This window comes from Macrobrachium rosenbergii, chromosome 3, assembly GCF_040412425.1.
Source record: "Macrobrachium rosenbergii isolate ZJJX-2024 chromosome 3, ASM4041242v1, whole genome shotgun sequence".
In the NCBI taxonomy this organism is placed as follows: domain Eukaryota; kingdom Metazoa; phylum Arthropoda; class Malacostraca; order Decapoda; family Palaemonidae; genus Macrobrachium; species Macrobrachium rosenbergii.
In genome coordinates, this window is record NC_089743.1 from 23,337,882 (window position 1) to 23,360,094 (window position 22,213).

General features: G+C 36.4%; 1 protein-coding gene across 1 annotated transcript; it reads left to right on the plus strand.

The window, feature by feature from the left end:
* The first annotated feature begins 11,612 nt into the window (after positions 1-11,612).
* LOC136850692 (tropomyosin Tod p 1.0102-like) lies at positions 11,613-12,599 on the plus strand. Its single transcript, XM_067124509.1, has one exon. It carries the CDS (start codon positions 11,613-11,615, stop codon positions 12,597-12,599), a length of 987 nt encoding a protein of 328 aa, XP_066980610.1.
* Positions 12,600-22,213: the final 9,614 nt, after the last annotated feature.

Below are 22,213 nucleotides of genomic sequence, written 5' to 3' on the forward strand. Positions count from 1 at the left end.
CTATTCTGTACTACAAATTCCACTGTTTGATGTACAGTAAATAAAACGTACTGGATATTATGAAGTATCTCAAAATGTTAAAAATATAGCAAAATATATGAAAAGATTAACCTTCAGCCTGAATAGCGCTTAGCAGCATAGTGACAGGGCCTGTCATGATGGTCAGTTTATACAGATATACTCTGACGAATGTCCACAATTCTACACTCGCAAAAAAATCACTTGCCGGATGAAACTTTTTTTCACCGTTTGCAAAATGAACTGTTGCTAGTGTATGGTTTAGGGTAAACTATAACTGAAGTAAGCTCAGCACATAAATAAACAATCAAAAGAGCAAATAGATATTAGTTCTCTCTCTCTCTCTCTCTCTCTATTAAACTTACTCTGGGGAATACATTTCAAGACGGCTTAGCAATAAAACATGTAGAGAAAATGACTTGAGAAACTTCAAAGTATTTTTTTCAAATTTAAGGAAAGAAAGAGTAGGCAGCAATTTATTGAGGAGTTCCGTTTGAAACTTCTCCAGTGAGCCATCATCCGAATGCCTCAAGCATGCTTTCATGGTACGGCAAACTCAACATCTGGGCTTAATAAGGTTGTTTGTACGAGCGTTATAGTATTCCGTCAAGGCGACGGATTTTGATGGCATGGGCGTATATTAATGTATCAATTTAAAGAGAATGAGGGACTTTCTTCTCATAGCAAACAGGCAATTATTCTTCTTTCACTCCTTGTCTTTTAGAACAGGAGGGAAGATCTTTGACAGAGTGAGCGAGACTCAACTGCAGCATTTTTGCAGTTTTATTTTCAGAGAAATATCCGTTTTTTTTTTTTTTTTTTTTTTTAAATCTTCAGGCAATATTTTCAACCTCAGTTGGGCTATGAGTGAGAATGCTATCTACCTTGCTTCATCTCCCCAACAATCGGCTCACATTCTTCCTCTCTATGAGGCCTTGAACCAGTGGAATAATGTTGATACTATTATTTAATGAGAAAGGTTATTCAGTATTTGATAAAGCCTCAGAGAATTACTCTTAAAGAGGGAAAAAACATCAGTGTTTTCTTTTTACTTGTTACACTTAGTAAGATGTTTTTATGCTTGGGGAGATTAATTCGCAAGCAAAGAATATCTTTACTGAAGTAACTAACAAGCCTTTATTCACCATTCACTATTAAAGTAGTGTTTCATTAACACTGGTCTGCCAGATCCTCTATATCGGTTGTTTATGCAGCTTGTTCTCATAGAAGGGTCTGTTTGTTCTGCAAGTCTCTTTTTCGTTTAGTTACTTAAAAACCAACTGCATAAAGAATTTAGGCCAAAGGCCAAGCACTGGGACCTATGAGGTCATTCAGCGCTGGAGAGGAAATTGACAGTAAAACGTTTGAAAGGTGTAATAGGAGGAAAACCTCGCTGCTGCACTATGAATCAATTGTTAGGAGAGGCTGGAAAGTAAGATGGAAGAAAGAGAATATGAAAGGAGGTACAGTTAAAAACAACGAAAGGGGTTGCAGCTAGGGGCCGAAGGCACGCTGCAAAGAACCTCAAGTAATGCCTACAGTGCACAGCATAAGGTGCACTGACAGCGCTAACCCCTACTGGGGCCAACTGGCTAGATGACCCTATTCTACAGTGGAGAGAAAAATGTTTATTCCTCTTAGGAAACACCAAAATTCCATTGTATCTGTACAAGTGTTTATGCATTCTGATCCTCTTTTATTCACGAATTTCAATCCTGTTGTCGGATCCAAACAAGTGCATATATATTTATATTATATGTATACTACTCAAGAAAGCTTTTCAAGAGTTTTTCATTTTCCGTTTCTTGCAGAAACCGCGCTAAAGTTCTGTCGGTGGTCTGATGGATACGTTTCCTTTAGTTTGCATGAAAGGTTTCATCGTGATGAAAACCGATGTCTGTTCCACTGTTACATGATCCACATGTCGATTCTCCTTGAAAATATATTTTTTCTGGGGGGTGACGCTTCTACAAGCATAGTAAAATATATGCAACATGGCCTGATTTCCGGTGTCTAGCAATCGTATCCAGATTTCCAAGAAAGAACTGTACGCTAATCTCCAGATGATTTTCCTGGTATGCTAACAATATCCTGATATATACTGTATATATTATGCAGTACATGATTGAGCCTATTATTGTACACCTAACTTTTTTTATATTTTTCTTCAGAGTATCGGAAACACATCAACACATAAAAATGATGTAATTTGAGGTCAACACCCCCAAATTTCAAACTATATGAGTCTTTTTGTACCTGTACGAGGACATTCCATTTCGTTACAACATTCAAATTGTTTGATACTTACATAACCCGAATCCCAGAATGCAGCAGATAATGGAAACCCAGAATCCGGGAATGTACCAGAGATACTAAACACCCCAAAATCGGGTTAGGCGGAAATGATATCAGCTTGATATATTCTACATGTGCAGGGTACAGTGGCCACTCAGGTTTTATTTACATTTGGGTAAATAAGCCAAGCTCTTGAGACTCAAGACCTACAGATTAATTACTCTACACACACACACACACACAAGCCCAGGAAGAGATGTTATGCAGTGAATAAGTATGAGATTCACTGATCGGGATTATGAAAGAGAGAGAGAGAAAGAGAGAGCGAGAGACGATGTTGATAGTTTAAAAGTGATGAGCCATGATCAAAATGAAGTGTAACCAAAACAAACCTAAGATGTAAAGATAGAGGACAATCAGCTAATTAAAATTGGGAGTTAAGATTGAACCATTAATATAAACAATGCCTCAAATTTTATTCAACATTCCAGTTCATTCTGATCAATTTTTGTAGAATATGAAAACAATAGCCTAATCATTGTTGTTCACTTAACATCAAGAAATTTCTAAGTTGGGATAGCTGACCAAATAGTAAACAATAAAACTTTGTGGAACCGTGCCCGGCGTTGACCCCCTCCGGGACTGTGTCTACATTAAGGACAATTTCAAAACTGGAATCAAGTGAAGTGATCAGACACGGGTCATTCATATGTGGTGCAATATTACAAGAAAAAACTGACACGGGTCATTCATATTTGGTAATGTTACCAATCCCGCCCTGGGAGACTGAGGCGTAATCCCACCGCTGCCACCAAATTTTGTTATGCGGTGCAGTTTTTCTTTGTATTGCGTTGCACCATTTATGAATGACCATGACTTGATAGTAACGCAGGGGACCTGCAAGTTAGGTTGAAATTGTCTATTAATATTTTTCACTTTTCCCGGAGGGGGTAAGAATTCACCGGCACGGTTTTTCATAAGTTTTATTCTAACACTACTATTTCATAAACCAGCCACCCTGGACTTAGAAATTTCTTGATGTTAAGAAGGAGCGAAACAATCCTACCCAATTTGGTTTTCAGTAACTCAGGTTTGATCAGAATGAACTCTGGACCTTGTTGAATAAAACTTTCCTTGAGGACGTTACTTTACTCTAATGGTTCAATCTTAACTTTTTTGGCAAGGACAAATCAGGTTTTTGCTGACCTTTGATTCCTCTAGCGCCTTTTCTTTTCACATCTTGGAGGTTTGTTTTGCTTACACTTTTTACTTGGAAATGGCTCATCACTTTAAACTATCAACATCACATCGTCAACTTTTCTCTCTTTCATAATCCATATCAGTGAATACTCTCCTTATTCACTTATAACAGAGAGAGAGAGAGAGAGAGAGAGAGAGAGAGAGAGAGAGAGAGAGAGAGAGAGAGAGAGAGAGAGAGAGAGCGAATTTACGTATTTTCCACATTCAAAATGCTTTACCATTAATATGAATACTCTAATTATTATTAGTGCTTTACCATTAATATGAACAATGCTCTAATTATTATTAGTGCTTTACCATTAATATGAACAATAGCCTAATCATTACTGTTCACTGCTTTTCAGTTGGGATAGTGGCCAACCAAACAACAATTTGTGGAACGGTGTTGGCCAGGACTGTGTCTACATTAAGGACAATGGCAAATGGAATGATTTACAATGTTACGAATCCCTCTGGTAAGAATATTAAGAAATGTTTGCGCACTTAAGAGTTGCTCGCAATTTACCATGAATTTATAAGAGCACAGTCATATGACACAAAGAGAGAGAGAGAGAGAGAGAGCCTTAAGTTGTAGTAAAAATCCGAAACTGTCTTTCTATAAACTCAGATGCCTTCCAGTCTATCTGGAATGAAAAACATTACATTTATTTAGTCCAGGTTTATGCAGATAAAATCGTTCCATAGGCTTTTGTGTTGGATGTTATTACCCTAACTATGAGCTTTTATTGTGAATTTTTATTACTCTTATTTATTTCTTTTCAACGTTATTGGTTTCATTTTTGGAAATGACGATACAGCTTTACGAACATCGTCAACCAATTGGCGTATATGCATATCTGTATACCTCCGTATTTTATCGGTGGGAAAATGACGCATACGCTCCTAGACAGGTCTTTTTTATCGTTCGAATTCAATATTATCATTCTTATTATCCCTTTTACAATTGATCAAGACTTTATCGCTGACTAATTTATATGCATGACTAATATTGTCATTAACATTTTTGTCTCTTTACACGTATTCAACCATTTCCAACACTTGTTTGAATATGCCGGGAACCATATAGTATAGAAAGCATTAGACCTTCCATTTACGCTCTTGAAGACACCTGTCAATCTATCCAGGGCTATATCTCAGGTATAAATACCCATTCGGCCTGTGCCTGGACTCAAGCATCACTTATACTTTTATGTCCTGCATTTCGCAGCTCTCTCTCTCTCTCTCTATTTATTTGTACATTCACCTTTTATGTATGTGATATGGTTCGTTCGTTATCTATTTTTATGTACACTAATATGGCAAATAATGCGTCAATCTGGGGATCAAGCTGTAACAAGATTACTAGGAGTCAGGTGGCTGGATAGTGTTATAAATATAACCATAAGGGATATTATGGAAGCTCCTTAATGTATAGATGACATAATAATGAAAGGCAGATGGAGATGGCTTTTCTTGCCCATTCTTGTCTCTGCGTAAAATAACTGTTAACCAAAAGATAGAGTGTTACTAATGTACGAAATTTTGGTTGATTTCATCATAATGAGAATAAATCTGCTCTCACTGCGTTCTTTAAGTAAACTTGTTTTCGTTTCGGAAGCAATCCCTGTCCCTTTGGATTTATTTCTTCCTCTTTAAATAATTGCTTTATTTTCAGCTTCATCTGCGAACGCCCTGCGGCCTAACTCTACCTAAAGAATTTCACTCTGCATATATAAAGAACAAGGTATCTTGAAATGACCTCCTCATTGGTATAAACAAGCACAAGTGTGGTAATTAGAGCAGTATAATATATACAAATAGTGCTATGGGTACATGCAGCCCAATGACAATATATATATTGAGTATGAATAATTATACATCGTTCCTCTTGAGATATTGTGAGTGAGTTGAGCACAAATAAATTTTAGTTTACTCTCAAGTTCCGCATTCTTCTCCTGAAGAGTGAGCACTGACTTGATCTGATCTGTTGAGTAAGTAGCTAATGTTTGAGCATTTTACAATAATTTATAAAAATATAAATAAAACTCACACGAAAAAGTAATAGGTTTGACAACTATATGACAATTTTAGCTTGAATAAGTCACCTACCTTGTCAGGACTGTATAGGAAATATCACTGTTTTTATTTGCGCTTTTGAAAAAAATTACAGATTCTAAAACTGGCAACTGAACTCTGACATATGACGAAGTCCTAAGCCAAATAAAGCCTTGATGACAAACAAACACAATGGAGACAGCATGTATTTAAAACAAGCATAGTTTGAAAGCCACGTGTAATTCGCAAAGCTTCTATTCAGGATACAAAGTCAGCCTGATGTATTTTGTGATAAGAGGATCATATTTCACATGCGACAATAGGTACTATGGAAATACTGGTGCAGTGTGAAGAGTTTGTGAATATGCCCTTCTTATGATGCTGGCTAATTTATGAACAGGTGTTACTTTATTAACTGACTTTTCATTATAACACATTGCATTGTTATTTAGTGATTTTATGAAGATCCGTTTCACACTTTGAACAGAAAGAGATAATTGGATAGCCACAATGAAACCACCCCTTCACTGACTTAGGTATTAAAATAAATGTTACATAAGATATATATATATATATATATATATATATATATATATATATATATATATATATATATTTTTTTTTTTTACCTATACACAAACTTTTCAATACAAAACAATATTTTGATACAAGACAATTCACTTTACCTCCGGAATAAATTACACCCAAGGGGAATTGTAACTGATTAGTGAACCTACCATTCCCCGAATCCGAAATACCTCTCCATTGCATCTAAACAAAGGCCCAGGGTCGATTCGTGGGCGAAGGAGATGCTTTCCTCAGTTATAATTCCCCATGGGAGTAAGTTATTCCCAAAGTAAAATGAATTCAGTATTTAGTAATATTTGTGGTTACGTATGTATATATATATATATATATATATATATATATATACTGTATATATAATATGTGTATATATATATATTACATATATAGATATGTGTATATATATATATATATCGTGTATGTATAATACATGGTAAACAGTCATTTTAGCTATCGTAGTTATACCTCCGTACGGAGTGTTCCTACAAAACTAAATTTTACCTTACTGTAATAAACGTTTGAATTTATTTAGTCTTTTTAGTCACACAAAAATCAATAATTTATGTAAATAGGTTTTTGAAAATCAACAAAATGAATAATTGTGGTCTCCACAGTTCACTTCCTAAAACTTGTTTTACTGTATTTTATTTTCACGATGGTTTTCTCTTAATCACACAAATATCTGTGAAAAGCTCAAAGGGCTACATTATTTTCCTGCCTTATTATGTGGACATCGCTCACTGATTACCGAATGTTTCATTTTTATTTCAACTAAAGGTAAATGTACTGAGATTGTAGTCTGATTCTGAAAAGGAGAACAGGAGTAAAGGAAGGAGAACTTTAAAGTCCCATCTTTTGGATGGTATATTTTGGCTGCAGTCGGTATCAACAGAAAATTGACTGGGTCAGCGTAAGTGTTGAAGAGCACGAAACAAATGGTGTTGTTGGTTAATCAGGTTGATTAATTTTATCATATCTGCATTATAAATAAAATTGGTAATCTCTTTGACTTTAATTATCAAAGTTTCCCTTTTTCAACCGAGTGCTTTGTTTTTTTATAAAATAATAAAGACTGACACACAACTGAGTTTTACTTGCTAAACGCGTTTTGCCGAAGGAAGGGCACACACACATGCACATATATTTATGCATGTATATATATACTGTATATATATGTATATATATATATATATATATATATATATATATATATATATATATATATATATATATATATATATATATATATAGCAAATTGGAATAACAGAAAGGCGTTCTTTCTTCTTTAACCATTTATTGTTACGCCAACGTTTCGTATCTCTTGATACATCTTCCAGGCTGAAAAAGCGATGAACTTAAACAGTACTTGTGTATAAACACTAAAAGGTATACACATTACATACTTAACACCATGTTAGAGGACAGTTAAAAAGGAAAAAAAAAAGGACAACCTTAAAAACACTTAAAAGATATTTAAAAAATATAAAAAAAGTATTTAAAAAGGAACGGAACAGCAGAAGGAGGTCGGGGTCAATACGAAAAAAAAAAAAAAAAAAAATAAAAAAATAAAAAAAAGACACCTACCCACACCGGTTGTGTAAAGCAAACTGACACAGACAAGCAATGCAAGGAGGGGAGAGAAAGGGGGGGGGGTGGAGGGAGTATAAACAAAGAAGTTACAGCAGGTAGTTAAGCGATGAACAGCTGGGTGGAAGTTGATTAGTGATTAAGGGCAGGGACAGTTAATTTAATCATAATGGATTCTAGTGTGGTTAACTCTTCCACGTATCAGGTTCTCCCCACAATACTAAAATCCTTAGCATCTACATGTGTCTTACAAATTTTGCTATGACTCCTTACATCGGACTGCTCGGGATTGGATAATCGACAGCCTGTTCTAAAACTAACTCCTTGATGAGAGGAGATTCGGACTTTTAGCAGCCTCCTGGTACAACCGATGTAAGTGCCGAGATCACATCTAGGACAATTATAGTGCCGAGATCACATCTAGGACAATTATATTTATAAATCACACCGGAAGTAAACAAGGGGCTAATCTTGTCCTTGACATGGAAAAGAGATGCAATGGTTCGTGGGTTTATTGGGATTAACTTGAGATTGAGAGCGGATAACTGTCCGATGAATAGCCTGATACATTTTTTCCGAAATCTATTGTCATGTAAAAAAGGGAATCTTGCATACAAACATAATTTGGGGGCACTGTGGACTAAAGGTGAGGGTTAAGTTTCAAATTAAGCAATTTGTTGAGAGCTCTATGGAAAATCCTGATGGGTAGTAATTACTCTTAAAATAATCATTGAGGATAACCACCTCAGCATGAAATGCGGACCAACTTGAGGTCAGGTTAATGGCTCTATAAAGGAGAGTAGTCAAAGAATTCATTTTAAAATTGTAAAAACACGAGCTATAAAAATTCGTTCCAAGGCCAGTAAAAGTGTTCTTCCTATAAATACCTGTATGGAAGCCAGTTTCATCCTTAGTTACCTTTACGTCCAGGAAGGGGAGAGAATTATGGGTTTCAATCTCAATGGTAAATTTAATGTTCTGGTGCTGCGCATTTAAATGTTCCAAAAATGCGTCAGCATGATAGTCAAATCTAAAAAGGGCAAATGTATCATCAACGTAACGTTTATAAAAGAGTGGACGGAAATCAGAAGGACATTCATCTATAGCTAGCTCCTCCAGAGAGTTCATAAAGATGTTGGCAAAGGTTGGTCCCAAAGGACTGCCCATTGCCATCCCTTCTATTTGTTTAAAAACAGTACCATTAAAAATGAAGGCTGTGTCCAGCACAGCCAATTCTAGAAGTAATTTAAACTGAGTTTTGCTAAATTGATTAAAATAGGAATTATCAATAGGAAATAACTTTTTAAAAATTATGTCTATAGTCTCAGCTACAGGAACATTTGTGAACAACGATTCTACATCAAAACTAACCATGAACAAATCTGGGTCTTGCTTAATAACTTCGTCTTTGAAGGTGGTCGAATTAGTCAAAGTGTACTTATTATTGGTAAGAGGCTGAAGCAATGGGACAAGGAATTTGGCTATTTTATAGCTGGAAGTATTAATGGAGGAAAGAATGGGTCTAAGGGGAATTCTGTCTTTGTGTATTTTAGGCAGTCCATACATAACTCCGTATGTAGATCCAGTTACCAGGAGGTCCTGATAAGTATTGTCATCTATTGTTTTGTTTTGTTTAAGTGTTCTAAGGAATCTGTTAATTTTGTCTTCTGGTTTGGTAATGTTGTAAAGGTCAGGTTCGCCAACTTTAGTAAATTTCGACGTGTCACATAAAATGTCGTTCATTTTCTGTATGTAGCTGGACCTATCAAGAATTACTGTGCCTTTGCCCTTGTCTGGACGAGTGATTATTATATTTTCGTCTTTTGCTAGGTCTCTAAGAAAGGGGCCCATCTAGGTTTAAGATTGTTGAGGGTACTGTGGGCAAAGGCTGAAAATTGCGATCTCAAAAATTCTACATTGCTCCAAAGGCCTCTTTTTTTCTTTAGTTTCTAATTCATCATAACTATCTTCTAATATTTCTGTGGTGCTTGTATTGTCTTCTAGTGATCCCATTTCTCTTAATATCTCAAATGAATTTGAGCAAAGATTTGTATACACTTCTTGGTCCTTTGCTATATTAGTTTCTTCTTGCAAAGTGGTTATTTTTCTTTGAGATTGATCTATCAGGGTTTTGTTACTCTTATTTATTTCCATTTTTGTTTCATTGTTTGATCTTATTACTGTAGAAAAAGTTCCTTTGTTAGCGGGATCATGCATTCCTCTAATCTTTAATTCTAGTTTGGCCTCTTTTATAGGCATTCCTGTCCTTTCCTGAAGTAATTTTAATTCTGTATTGTATATATATTACATACACTCCTTAGATCTTGCATGGTGATTTTGTTCACAGTTCACGCATTTTGGTTCACCACACCTCCACTGTGTGGCATGTTTGTCAGATCCACAGTATGCACATACAGATGTATTACGGCAATTTTTCCTTGTATGTCCATACATACTACATTCTCAGTTCTCTGCTTTGGCCCAAGATTTTAATTTTTAAGGGTAATTCATGGCCTTCAAATTTTGTCTTTGCTATTCTTAGTGTTTTTCCATTACTCAGCCTACTGGTTGTGTTGTATATTTCGCAATCTTGTACATTGTTGTACCTTTTTTTAAGGGAATCTAGCAATATTTTCTTTTCTATTGGTTCATCATTATCAGGGAGTACTATGGTACCCTGTACACTGTTCATATTGTCATGTTTTTTAATATATACTTTTACATTGTCAATATTTTTTATATTTAAGTAATTTTCTGATTGATTTCTTGTTGTGGTTTCTGTCAACCACATCTGTTCTTTGACTTGTCTGAATGACATTGCAGTAGTTGAATGTCGATTCAATAGGAAGTTTCCTAATTTCAATGCCGATATTTTTTTCTCCGTTTCTAAGGTTTGGAATCTTGACCAACTTCCACTCCCAAAGAGGGAGTCGAAGTGGGTCAAGGTTGGGTCAAGATATTTGGATTTTTTGGTTTGTTTTTCATTGGAGCATAGGGCTCCAGTGTAATTACGTTCGTATTTTTTCCTGATTTTTCCAGAGAGATGTCAGAGGAGGTTCCTGCGCTTGTCAACTGTGCCGAGTCGCTACCATCAAAGGGTCCAGGGGTACTTAAATCTTTCACACAACTTAGCATTAAGATTGAAGTAAAATAAAAAAAAAGGAAATAAATAAACCTGAAAACCTTAAAAAGACATCATCAGCCTTTCATGGGGTTTATTCTTCCGCCAATGGCACAAGTGAGAACCGACTCCCAAACGTCCGCGTCCCTACCCTACCTCATAGGGGATGGCACAACATGATTAGAGTGGTCCAAGTGTAAGCCAAACCCGCTTGCTAGGACTGAGAGTATTTCAAGAATACAATCATCCCCACCCTAATCACATCATGGGCAAACCGGATAGAATGCCGAGAGTCCTATCCCTAGAACCAGACCCCCCCCTCTGGAATCCGTGGTCTGGCCCTAAAGAATAGTTCCGCCTTTGAGCTATCAATCTGATAACTCTCAGGTCTGAACATTATCGGGCAGCTGATGGTCCTACCACAGTTCTCAGTATTTAGCTTCGGATATAAACCCATTCCCAGCTATGATATCTTTTCCTATTTATCAGGTCTAATAAATTTTAGTAACAGTAGAAAATTCCACATAATTTAATCCAAAAAAATATATAATGCCATTTGGGACTCTTGGACTTAAACCCGGGAACAGATACCTGGGGTTCAAGAGCCCCCTCACCACGTTAAGGTGGTCCCAAGTTGAGGGGGCAAATAAAGGAGAAGGAGGAGAAAGACCAAAGGCTAATTATTTTGGAAAACACGGTCGTAGTTCTCCAGATGGAGAAGGAGACTTTGCATCAAGATCTACAGCAAATGGAAAATAGCAGAAGAGAAATGCAAGTCACAATAAACAAGCTAAACGGGGACTTGGAGAAACTTCGACAAGAGAATGGTAGGAAGCAGAATCACATTGAAAGTCTGAACAGGCAAAACGAGAACAAGACCTTGAAGATCAACGATTTGGAAGACGAGTTGCAAGTCCTTACCACTCAGAAACAGATGGCCCATGAAAATTCGGAACAGCTAGACCGATGTAAGATAGAAATTGCTGAGAAAAAGGAAGAACTGGAAAAGCTTAAAGAACAGAACTTGCAGAAGAATAGAGAGATCCTCCAACTGCAAAATGAGTGCACCCAGAAACAAAAGGAAGTCATATGCTTGTTAAAAGAATCTAAGACTGTTGTAGCAGAAAAACCGAAGGCCAATGGAAAGCTGAACGAAATGACGAGGAGGAGAGTTCGGCTAGAATTCGAACTGGCTGCGGCGAAGGAAGAACTAGAGACGATGGAGTTCGAAAAGATGGAGACGACCTTGAAACTCGAACGACTCCAAGAAGAGACCTTGGCTAAGGATACGAAGATCAGATCCTTGGAAACGAAAGTCAAAGTTCTTAAAGGAGGAAAGGCAAGTGAAGAAATTAAAGGTCATAATCTGATACACAAGGAAAACGAAGCGTGCAGAAGAGAGAAGAGTAAGATTAAAATGGTGCCTCAAGAACAACCTACATCAGAGAGGAAAGTTGGGGAGAAAAAGGCTTTGGATAAAACTCGATGTCTGAGGAAGCCCCACATCAACTGCAAAGCCATCTACCGACAAATGGACAGCATCGAGGAAGAACTTCGCCAAATAATGGCATTGCAACGACCTTCAACTGGCACCAAGAGGCACTCAAAAGACCCGACTAAAACTCCACCAAATACGAAGCCCCTAAATAGAAAGGAAATGCATCAGAAAATGAGGCTGGAATCTGCAGTCAAACTATGAACACTGGAGCGAGAATCTGAAATGGTTCTGAGGCTCTACAAGATAAACAGCGTCACGTGAATGGCGCGTAAAGATGATTCTGCTTTTAGATGAAAACTGGTGGTTTGCTTGCAGAAGAAAGAAGCCACGATATCTACGATGTTGGGAACAGGAATGAGCTGAATTTTGATGATGGAAATCAATCCTGGATATGGTTGTGGAAGCACCTCTGCGCGATGGAGACACTACAGCGGCTGGTGGGACTGGCGGCAAGTGCCCGGAGACTGGATTGGTGTGCACCCTCCCTTGCCACGCGATACCCTCGGGAATGGGGTATCAATGCCCAATCACATATGCATGGAAGGCAACCACTGGCGCGGCGTAAGAACCCGTAAGTTTCATGCCTTCTTCATATGTGAACTGGGTTATGCATTGCATATTGAATCCCATTCTTGCATATACTGCAGAGGCAACCTCTGGCGCGGCGTAAAACCCGTAAGTTTCATGCCTTTTATATATGCAAAATATGGGTTTTATGCAATGCATACCAGATCAAATTCTTGCATATATTCTAGTGGCAACCTCTGGCGCGGCGTAAAACCCGTAAGTTCAATGCCATTTATATATGCAAAGCATTTGATCCCAGTGTGGCCTTAGGGGCACTAAGATCTTAGTCGAAGGGCATCGTCAGGAGTCGCTGTACTTAGAAGTCGTGCAATTTCGAGATTGGAAGCTTCCTGTCCATAGCGAAGGAATGATTGGATTGCGGATTTCATCAAGGAATCAGACGTTCCCAACAGCGAGCAGAATGATCTGGAGGCGTTACAAGATGTAGGGTCATAAGACTGAGGATTTCATCTATCTTGGCTAGCTGATGGAGCTGAGAATGGGGAAGGGTCCACCCCTGGTAAAAATAAACCCCCATTTGATGACGCTCTGTCAGCAATGATGCCCCAGGTGAGATCACTTGTGGTCGTCAATATATATATATATATATATATATATATATATATATATATATATATATATATATATATATATATATATATATATATATATATATATATATATATATATATATAAAATAAGGCCCATAAAACACTATTTAAACATAACCATATATATACTGGTAGAATATGGACAGGTGGAAAGTTACAATATATATATACCTATATTCCTAAACAGAGGTGCCCGATATTGGTTTCAAGTTCACTATTTTCATATTACACTGTAGTATTACAGGAAAAGACATTCACATATATTATATAATCCATATATATATATATATATATATATATATATATATATATATATATATATTCTTATATAATCATGAGGATGGTTGGACAGGTTCACTGCATTATTAACCTAGATTAATCCATACGTTCTTCCTAATAATGTAATGAATAACCAGCCATCCCCTTATCGAAGGAAAAACGGGGTTAATTAAATTTAGAGGTATCATTTTCATCCAAAGTATTCCAGAAATAGACAGAATTCCAATCTACTTAACTTAAAATACTTGTTTCTTTACACAGGTTATTTTAATTAACTAAAATCGAGTTCCAAATACTAACTATGGCGGTCAATGCCAAGGACATAACATTTGCATTTAAGTGTCTTTTGCTATAAGAACTCAAAACAATATAGCAACGGCTTATGAAATAAGTTCCCATTGCAGGTTATCTCATTCATAAAAAGAGCGTTACTATAAAGTGACATAATGTAGTGATGCTTGTATCACGTACTGTGACATAAAACTTTTCAAAGACTTAACAAGAGATGATTTCCTGCCGAAGCATCCGAGGGAAGCGCGCTCAATTTTTATCGGGAAGTTTGGAGCGACGTTCATTTTTCATTCGATAGTTACGCTATAAAACCTCGAAGTTTAAGAGACAGCAAGAACGCTAAAAGGTTGCAATACCTTCCCTTCTCTCTCTCTCTCTCTCTCTCTCTCTCTTCTAAGGGTATGCACATTTATGTTCTTTATGTCTCTAGAAATGTACGAAAATTTAATGATTTGACCACGTAAGCAAATGTTTATATTAACGAACCATCAGTCTCTGAACATTCATGATTAATAACAAAATGGCGAAAAACGGACTCTTTCCAGAAAATCATAGTACTTGTAATATGCTAAAATCGTAGTTGGTGCCTGAGAACACATATCAGAACTGCCAGGAGTTTGATTAGACTGATACTGGGAAAACAACGCTCGTAAGGGCTACACTCTGTCCCTGTATTTGTAAGGTCCCAGGGACTGTTTGATAGAACCCCACAAATGCCTTCACTTTCAACTTATTCTACAGTTTACGAAACGCGGAGTGTAATATACGACATCAAAACAGTTAAACGTATTTTGAGTTCCGGTATGTACGAACAGGTTCGTAGTCTACATACCAAAAATGCAGTTTTTTTTTTTTTTTTTTGGGAAAGCAGCATTTTTTACCTGGAGAGATAAGGACCAATAATAAGTAAGCCTCAAAGTCTAGAGGCATGATCAAGAAAACTAACAAGGTCACTATCCTTTCAATTTCGTGTTTGTTGCTTAATCAGCTGTTTCACTCGAACTCTGTCGGGTAAAGGGTGAAAATCGGTTTCGTCTTCAGGGATCTTTTACGCGACGTATTCACAACAGCTTCCCGGAAGTGTTTTCTAATATCTGTTGATTGGTGTTTGCTAACGAGGCATTTAGCATATAAATCTGCAAACAACTACAATACTTAATAATGCTAAGTAGATACTATGCTGTGGCTGGAGGGACAACATTTAACACTGCTGTATAACAGAGTACTGCACAGTAAGTGACTTCTCACTTTATCACATCAATGCCCTTCAAAAAAATCAACATTTTATAAACTCATAATCTAAATGCTGCGTTGATTTTCGGAGATGGAATTGCTTAAAAAAATAATTATAAAAAAGTAAGAACCACCTAAAACTGTAATATAATTGGAATTCTTCGTTCCTTAGATCGTAACAGAAATCTATCGCAAACTTTCTTTTGGATGGAACGCGTCGTTTAATATAACTGACCTGAAAAGAATTACTGAAAAGTTAACGGGTGATCCATACCTCGCTTTCGAAATGAATTCAATAACTGTTAAATCCTAAATGACTATAGGTAAGCAAAAGGGCAGGAAATTAATGTTATCTGTAACACAACTTAAACATGACTATACATTTTGAAAGCAAGGTCCATCTTCTTATCATTGTCGGTTAGTTTATTATCCATATATTGGAATCGGCAGTTCAGTTACGCTCCAGTTGTCAAGTTTTGAGCACAAAAAGTGCTATGCAGATTTATGCCTTTCAATTCACTCAACTTTCGTTCCGTAAATGAATCATAACAGGCAAAACTATGAAGACGTCTTTGAGAAATATTGCTCTAGTATTCCTGACTATAATGTCGAGAAGAACTAGCACAGATTTTTACGAGTTGCTTTAAAAATTATATCACCTCGTCAATATACAAACCAAATTCAGAGGGCATTTAACTGCAAAAGTTCATATTCTAATGATGCTTATCCCAAAATATCAGCAAACCTCAAATCTAAAAAAAAAAGTCATAAACAACGAAGGAAGGCCCATTCATTCAGACAGACAGTGAGTCGAGTGTGTCATACCATCAAGTGAAGACATTTCTGCAACACTTGTTTCTTCAGCGGACACTCCTTTAATTGATGGCAGCTCAGCTTGAATGGTTTGTTTAAAACTGAGCCTGCAGACCGGGCTACCGGCACCTGTCCCGCCATGCAGAGGCGAGCAAGCAATCACTTTCGTTTCCTGGATCCCACAGAAAGTGAAAAGCATGACTGCTGTCAACCGCAAAAGGGGCTCATCTGCCATTTAGGGGCATTTCCTCCCAACGATGGATCCACAACTGTTTTACTAGGAATTCTTCTGTGCACCAAATCCTTGGCACTTCCTAGACCAGCAGTGCCTATGTACAGCTTACTACCATCGCGGCAGCAGTCCTCAATGTAAAAAAAAGACAGACATGTAGTGTGTGATACCCATTTGTTTTAAGAGAGAAAGGCTCATCCGATTTTGATGGGTAATTTTTCCCCTAAGTAATTCATAACCATGTCCATTAGAATTCCAAGCCAGTGGTAAATTCTAAAGCGCACATCCCTTGTAGGAGAAACTGGCTTAATGTTGGAGACAATATACATATATATATATATATATATATATATATATATATATATATATATATATATATATATATACATATATATATATATATATATATATATATATATATATATATATATATATATATATATATATATATATATATATATATATATATATATATATATATATATATATATATATATATATATATGTGTTTGTGTGTGTCTTAGCCCTATATATAATACTGACTGCTCTTCTACTAACATACATAAATATACATAACCACGTAACGACAATCAAATTTATAATAATTTTAACAACGAGCATTCAATCATATGGTAACATGTAGGAAGGATTGTCCAGTTGCCTGGAGCAAAAATCGATGAACAGAAATAAATGAAAAATTCAAATTCCCAAGTTCCGATGCTGATACGTAAGAGTTGGCATTTGAAAACCAGTGTGTTTTTTTTTTAGCATGCCTCCATTGTTTATGAATTACGTCCCTTTACAATGCATGGGGGTAAATTCAGAGACCACTCATTTTCCTTTATAATTGGCCTACAAATATAAACATGCCATAAAACTCGTCATAGAGTACTTACCGTAGGTTAAAGTAGAAAAGAAACATATGCCTCCAACTTACCTTCCGTTGATTTTACGATCTGCAGCTCCCTTACCGGAGCGTAATTGTAACAAGTACGAACTGACAATCTGTTAAAAAAAAAATAAATAAATGACTAATAACATAATGAATTAGTGCTAAGCTGTAAAAACTATAATGCAGCAGGTTATGAGGAGGGCATCTGTCAACTTCAGTGAATATCAATTGCATATTAACATAAAGTAAAATATGTTAAAGTACATGTTATGAGATTAATATTTTATTCTTTTGTACAGCTCCCTAGCACAGTTATCTATTACAGAGTCAAGGATCCTTCAACTTTCTCTGATGCTTGAGAAGCTTTTAACATATTTTAATTCATACAGAAGTTTAGTTTGAAGAAACATTAATTTAAGTGTTCGTGAAATTTTTAAAGTTTGTATTTACCTTTACAATTATGTCAGTCATAATCTTCTTGGAATTTTTATAATTTGTTTATTGAAGATATTTCCAAACTGCCCAAGTGACAAGAATTAGATATTGCCTACTTTTGGTGATGCAGGCATCTACAAGAAGCATCTACTTCTTTGAGCAGATTAATTGACTGATTTACTGCTACTAAAACTGGCGTCGCCACATCTTGCGCTTTATTGACGCCGTAATAAAATTAAATACGAAACTAAAAAGATAAATAAGTTTGAAAGGAGTTTCACGCAAGAAATAACTAATATATATATATAATAATCTCTGTAAATACATATATACTATACATATATACACACATGATATATATGTACGAGTTATGATCTAAATTTTGTTGAGGAGATCCGCCTCCCTAACAAGATACATAGCTGCTCTAAATTATAATCCTTCTCGAGAACCGTTGCAAAGATAAAATGTCCATCTCTGTCACATCCCCAAGAGAGGAACCTATGCCTTAGGTTCCCAAGACTGGGACATTCGACCAGCAAATGTCTCACAGTCAAGGGCACAATAGTGTCATTGCACACTGAAGGATTTTCACCTGACATCAAGAACCCATGAGTGAGTCTTGTATGACCAACCCTTAGCCTGTAAAACATCATTTCTTGTTACCTTGGCATATAGGGATATGACCAAGAATACTGATTTTGGTTTGTTTAAATTCCTTCCCAAAGGGACTACCAAAGGTTATTAATTTTCTGATCTACTAGATGATATACATCCCGATATGGTATTAGGCATTTTCTGGGTTCTGGGGAGGTGGACTGCTGACTTGGCAAGTTGATCAGCTTGCTTGTTCTCAACCACCCCAACACGGGAAGGCACAGAGAAAAAATTGATTTCTTTATCTCTTCTTTTCATCATAAGCTGCCATTCCAACATCTCTAAAATCAGAGCAGACAAATAGCAAGCAGGAGGAAATCCTGATGTCCTGTCGCCAGTGAGTGTCTCAGTTTAAAGGGATTTATTTTGAATGTTAGCTGGAAGCAAGAAGTCATTCTAAGAAAAAGACCCTCTGTCAACCATGTCCATGATTTATGATCGGCCAAAGCGACAACCATTGTGTTAATGTTGTGAAAAAATACATGACTGTTTAAATCACACCATCTTTAAAACCAACGGTCACTACCACCATACAGCCTCATTTCACATATTGTGTGACAAAATGTGTATATCACACACAAAAACACACACACATATATATATATGGCATGTGTGTGTGTGCGTGTGTGTGACATCAGCAAACGCTGGTACCAATTTACTAGAGTAGATTGGTAAACAGTAGGTCGGGACTGGTTGAAAGTCCTAGTAAATGTGAGTTAAGCGCCACACCACGCCCCCTTACTTTGGCTGAGTGCAACTTCAACAGGTCGAAATGAGGTTGTAACCTTCCTACTTCACAGTTTGTGCGTGTGTGTGTAAAACTGGCAGCAGGTGAGAATTATATATATATTTTGGCTTAATTAAGATTTGAAGTTAATCATTTTGGGTTTCATAAGGATGTGACGGTAATTTGTCTGTTTAGCTATCTAGGGTGATATACGTAAATTACGACTCTGCTGTACATATCCTGTAGAATTCAGGTTCTCTTATTAAAATTTCAGCTAATCTCCACAATAATTACTGAGTGTTAATTTGTTATGTGTGGCTATTTATAAATTGTTTATACTCAAATGCTCTTTAATATTGGATTTTTTTTGTCGTACGAATAACTTACGGCCTGTGGCAAAAACACACAATATGATATGGATATATCTAGATATATATATATATATATATATATATATATATATATATATATATATATATATATATATATATATACAATATATATAGATATATATATATATATATATATATGAATATATATATCTATATATATCTATTGTGCAATGCGGGATACCCTTCCCAAGTCAACTCATCTTTCAAGAATCTTGTTTTTCAAAGAACTTAAAGTAAAATAATTTTATGTCACTGCTGACACTAACAGTCGGTCATGGAGAAATTGCTTCTTCTCTAAATCTCTAGAAATTAGTCCCTTCAGCCTTTCTTTCCTTCCCCGAACTTGTGACTGCGTTAAGCCCTTTTCCAGGTTGCTAAGCCGCCCTTGGAGATAATCCCCACTCGTCCGATGGCAGAAGTGAAAGTCGGACGGGCCGCGAGATAAGGTCAAAACCCTTACCTCGTGGTCAACAGAGCTACCCTCAAGGTCAAAGGTAGCATGCCAAAAGTCATATGTCTCACGATAGAAAACAGGCGACACCTTGGAGAATGGGAAAATTAATCCAGCAGAAGGCAAAAAAAGAGACTGCACCATTTGCGCTCGAGAGAGACACACCAGCACGCAGATCCAACACACACTGCCCCTTGACCTCTGCTCCTTTACAGCCTGTTCACCGCCCCGCGCGCCACGTAGCTGCCTATCCAATCCAGTATCTTTCCAGTACCAATTTCCCATTATTATTATTAAAAAAGTTTAACCAGAGCGCTGAGCTGACAATCAACTTTCATAAAGCTGGCCCGAAGGATTTGGATGAAATGCCGGGTCTAGGCTAGAAGCCTAGCACTGGGACCAAATAGGTCACTTGGTAGTGATGAATGAATGAAAATGAAATTAAAAGCTGCACAAAGGCATACACTCTCATACTGGAACACACTCACACAATAAATACACTTATACTCATGTTTCCATAAGTTAAATAAAATTTTAAAATTTAGTTGTTTTAAAATTCATTAGACGTCTAAGGCTATTCGTATTTCTGTTATTTACTTTTTATATTTTATCAATTAAATCACAGCTCTTCGTGATCATTAAAATGGGTATTACTGAAAATGTTGAAGATTCCGACAAAATTTCTTTTATTGATCTATTTCCAAAATTTGATAATCGCTGCAGGTTATATTTTGGACATTCACACAATACATGTTTCACAATTATCAACACTTTGCAATCTGGGCTTTTGGGAGGAGGGCCACATGGACTGTTCATTAAGTGTTCATGTGTTAAACAAGTATGGCCTATTCGAAGACGCGTCAGAATTACTTGAGTGTGTGTGTCTCTCTCTCTGATATGATAAACTCCATTTTCCAACACTGGGTTTTATCTGTTTTTAATTTATTATTTTCAGGTTCTTCATTCCATATATTTTGCCATTTACTTACAAAGATTGTTATTATATATCTTATATAGTCACTAATAGGGATGTTTACATTTGCTCTTGTCATGTGGACTGCTTCTTTAGCTGCTTTATCAGCCTCCTCATTTCCTTTAATCCCTACATGGGCAGGGATCCAGCACATATATATATACACACATATATATATATATATATATATATATATATATATATATATATGTATATTTTATGTCGACTTTTACAAGATCACATGATGCAATTACGAAGATACTTATAACAGAGAGAGAGAGAGAGAGAGAGAGAGAGAGAGAGAGAGAGGTTGTTTTTCAATCATTCCAGAAAAATGCAAATGCCATTTTCAGGTTTTTAACAAGGGTGGTTCAGTTTAAATTCGGATCCTGGTTAAAGGCTCTTTTCAGTCATTCCACTTCTCATTTTTGAAAAGGTTGCATTGTTTACACGCACAAGTTTCATTTTCTATGCACGTTTGGCTCGTGCACAAAATGCCATTTTTTATTTTACTGGTTTTATTTTTCTGTAATTTCTCAGTTTTCGATTTTTTTGGCTCAAAGGTTGTACTTAGTGCATGACTTGTCTTTACCTGGTTTTTGTATTTTTAAGTTCATATGCATAATGTTTGAGGACCAAAACAAGCAATTCCCAGGAACTAATAGTTTAATTTCGGAACTGAGAAATGACCAGTTTGCATCGAACAGCACCTGAAGGTTCACTCGTACAACCCGTTTGACACCGTGAGCTCCAATTAGACGGCTGGTTTTTTACTAATGGGACAATGTTCTGAGAAGATGGTTCTTCACTAGACACGTTCACTCTTTCTCTTCCCCCACCTCTTGACTTTGCATCCTGCACGGAGCGAATAACCGACAGCCTGCTTTAACCATCATTTTTGAAAGGCCATTAATTAGTCGAGTTAAGCACTGACCTTTAATAAAATAACTCTGTATGGATAAGTTACGTAACAAGTGATTCAAGTTCAACTATCCTCTCTTTATACGTTTGTGGTGATATATGTTTGGCTCCATTGCAAATATGTCCCATTCACACTCTGACAATGGATCGTGCAAAGTCTGTGATTAATAGTGTTTCCAAAGTATTGTATGGTGAAATTTTAGAAATAACTGAGGAGGAGGATCGAAAAGAGAAGCGAATATGGGTGAGGAATATAGAATGGAATAGAATATAGAGGTTAAGCCAAAGACCAAGCACTCCGACCTATGAGGTCATTCAGCGCTGGAAAAAGAAACTGAGAGCAG

What these genes read in the sequence shown, in the direction of transcription:
- LOC136850692 (XM_067124509.1), top strand. Translation starts at nt 11,613, where the DNA reads ATGGAGAAGGAGACTTTGCATCAAGATCTACAGCAAATGGAAAATAGC.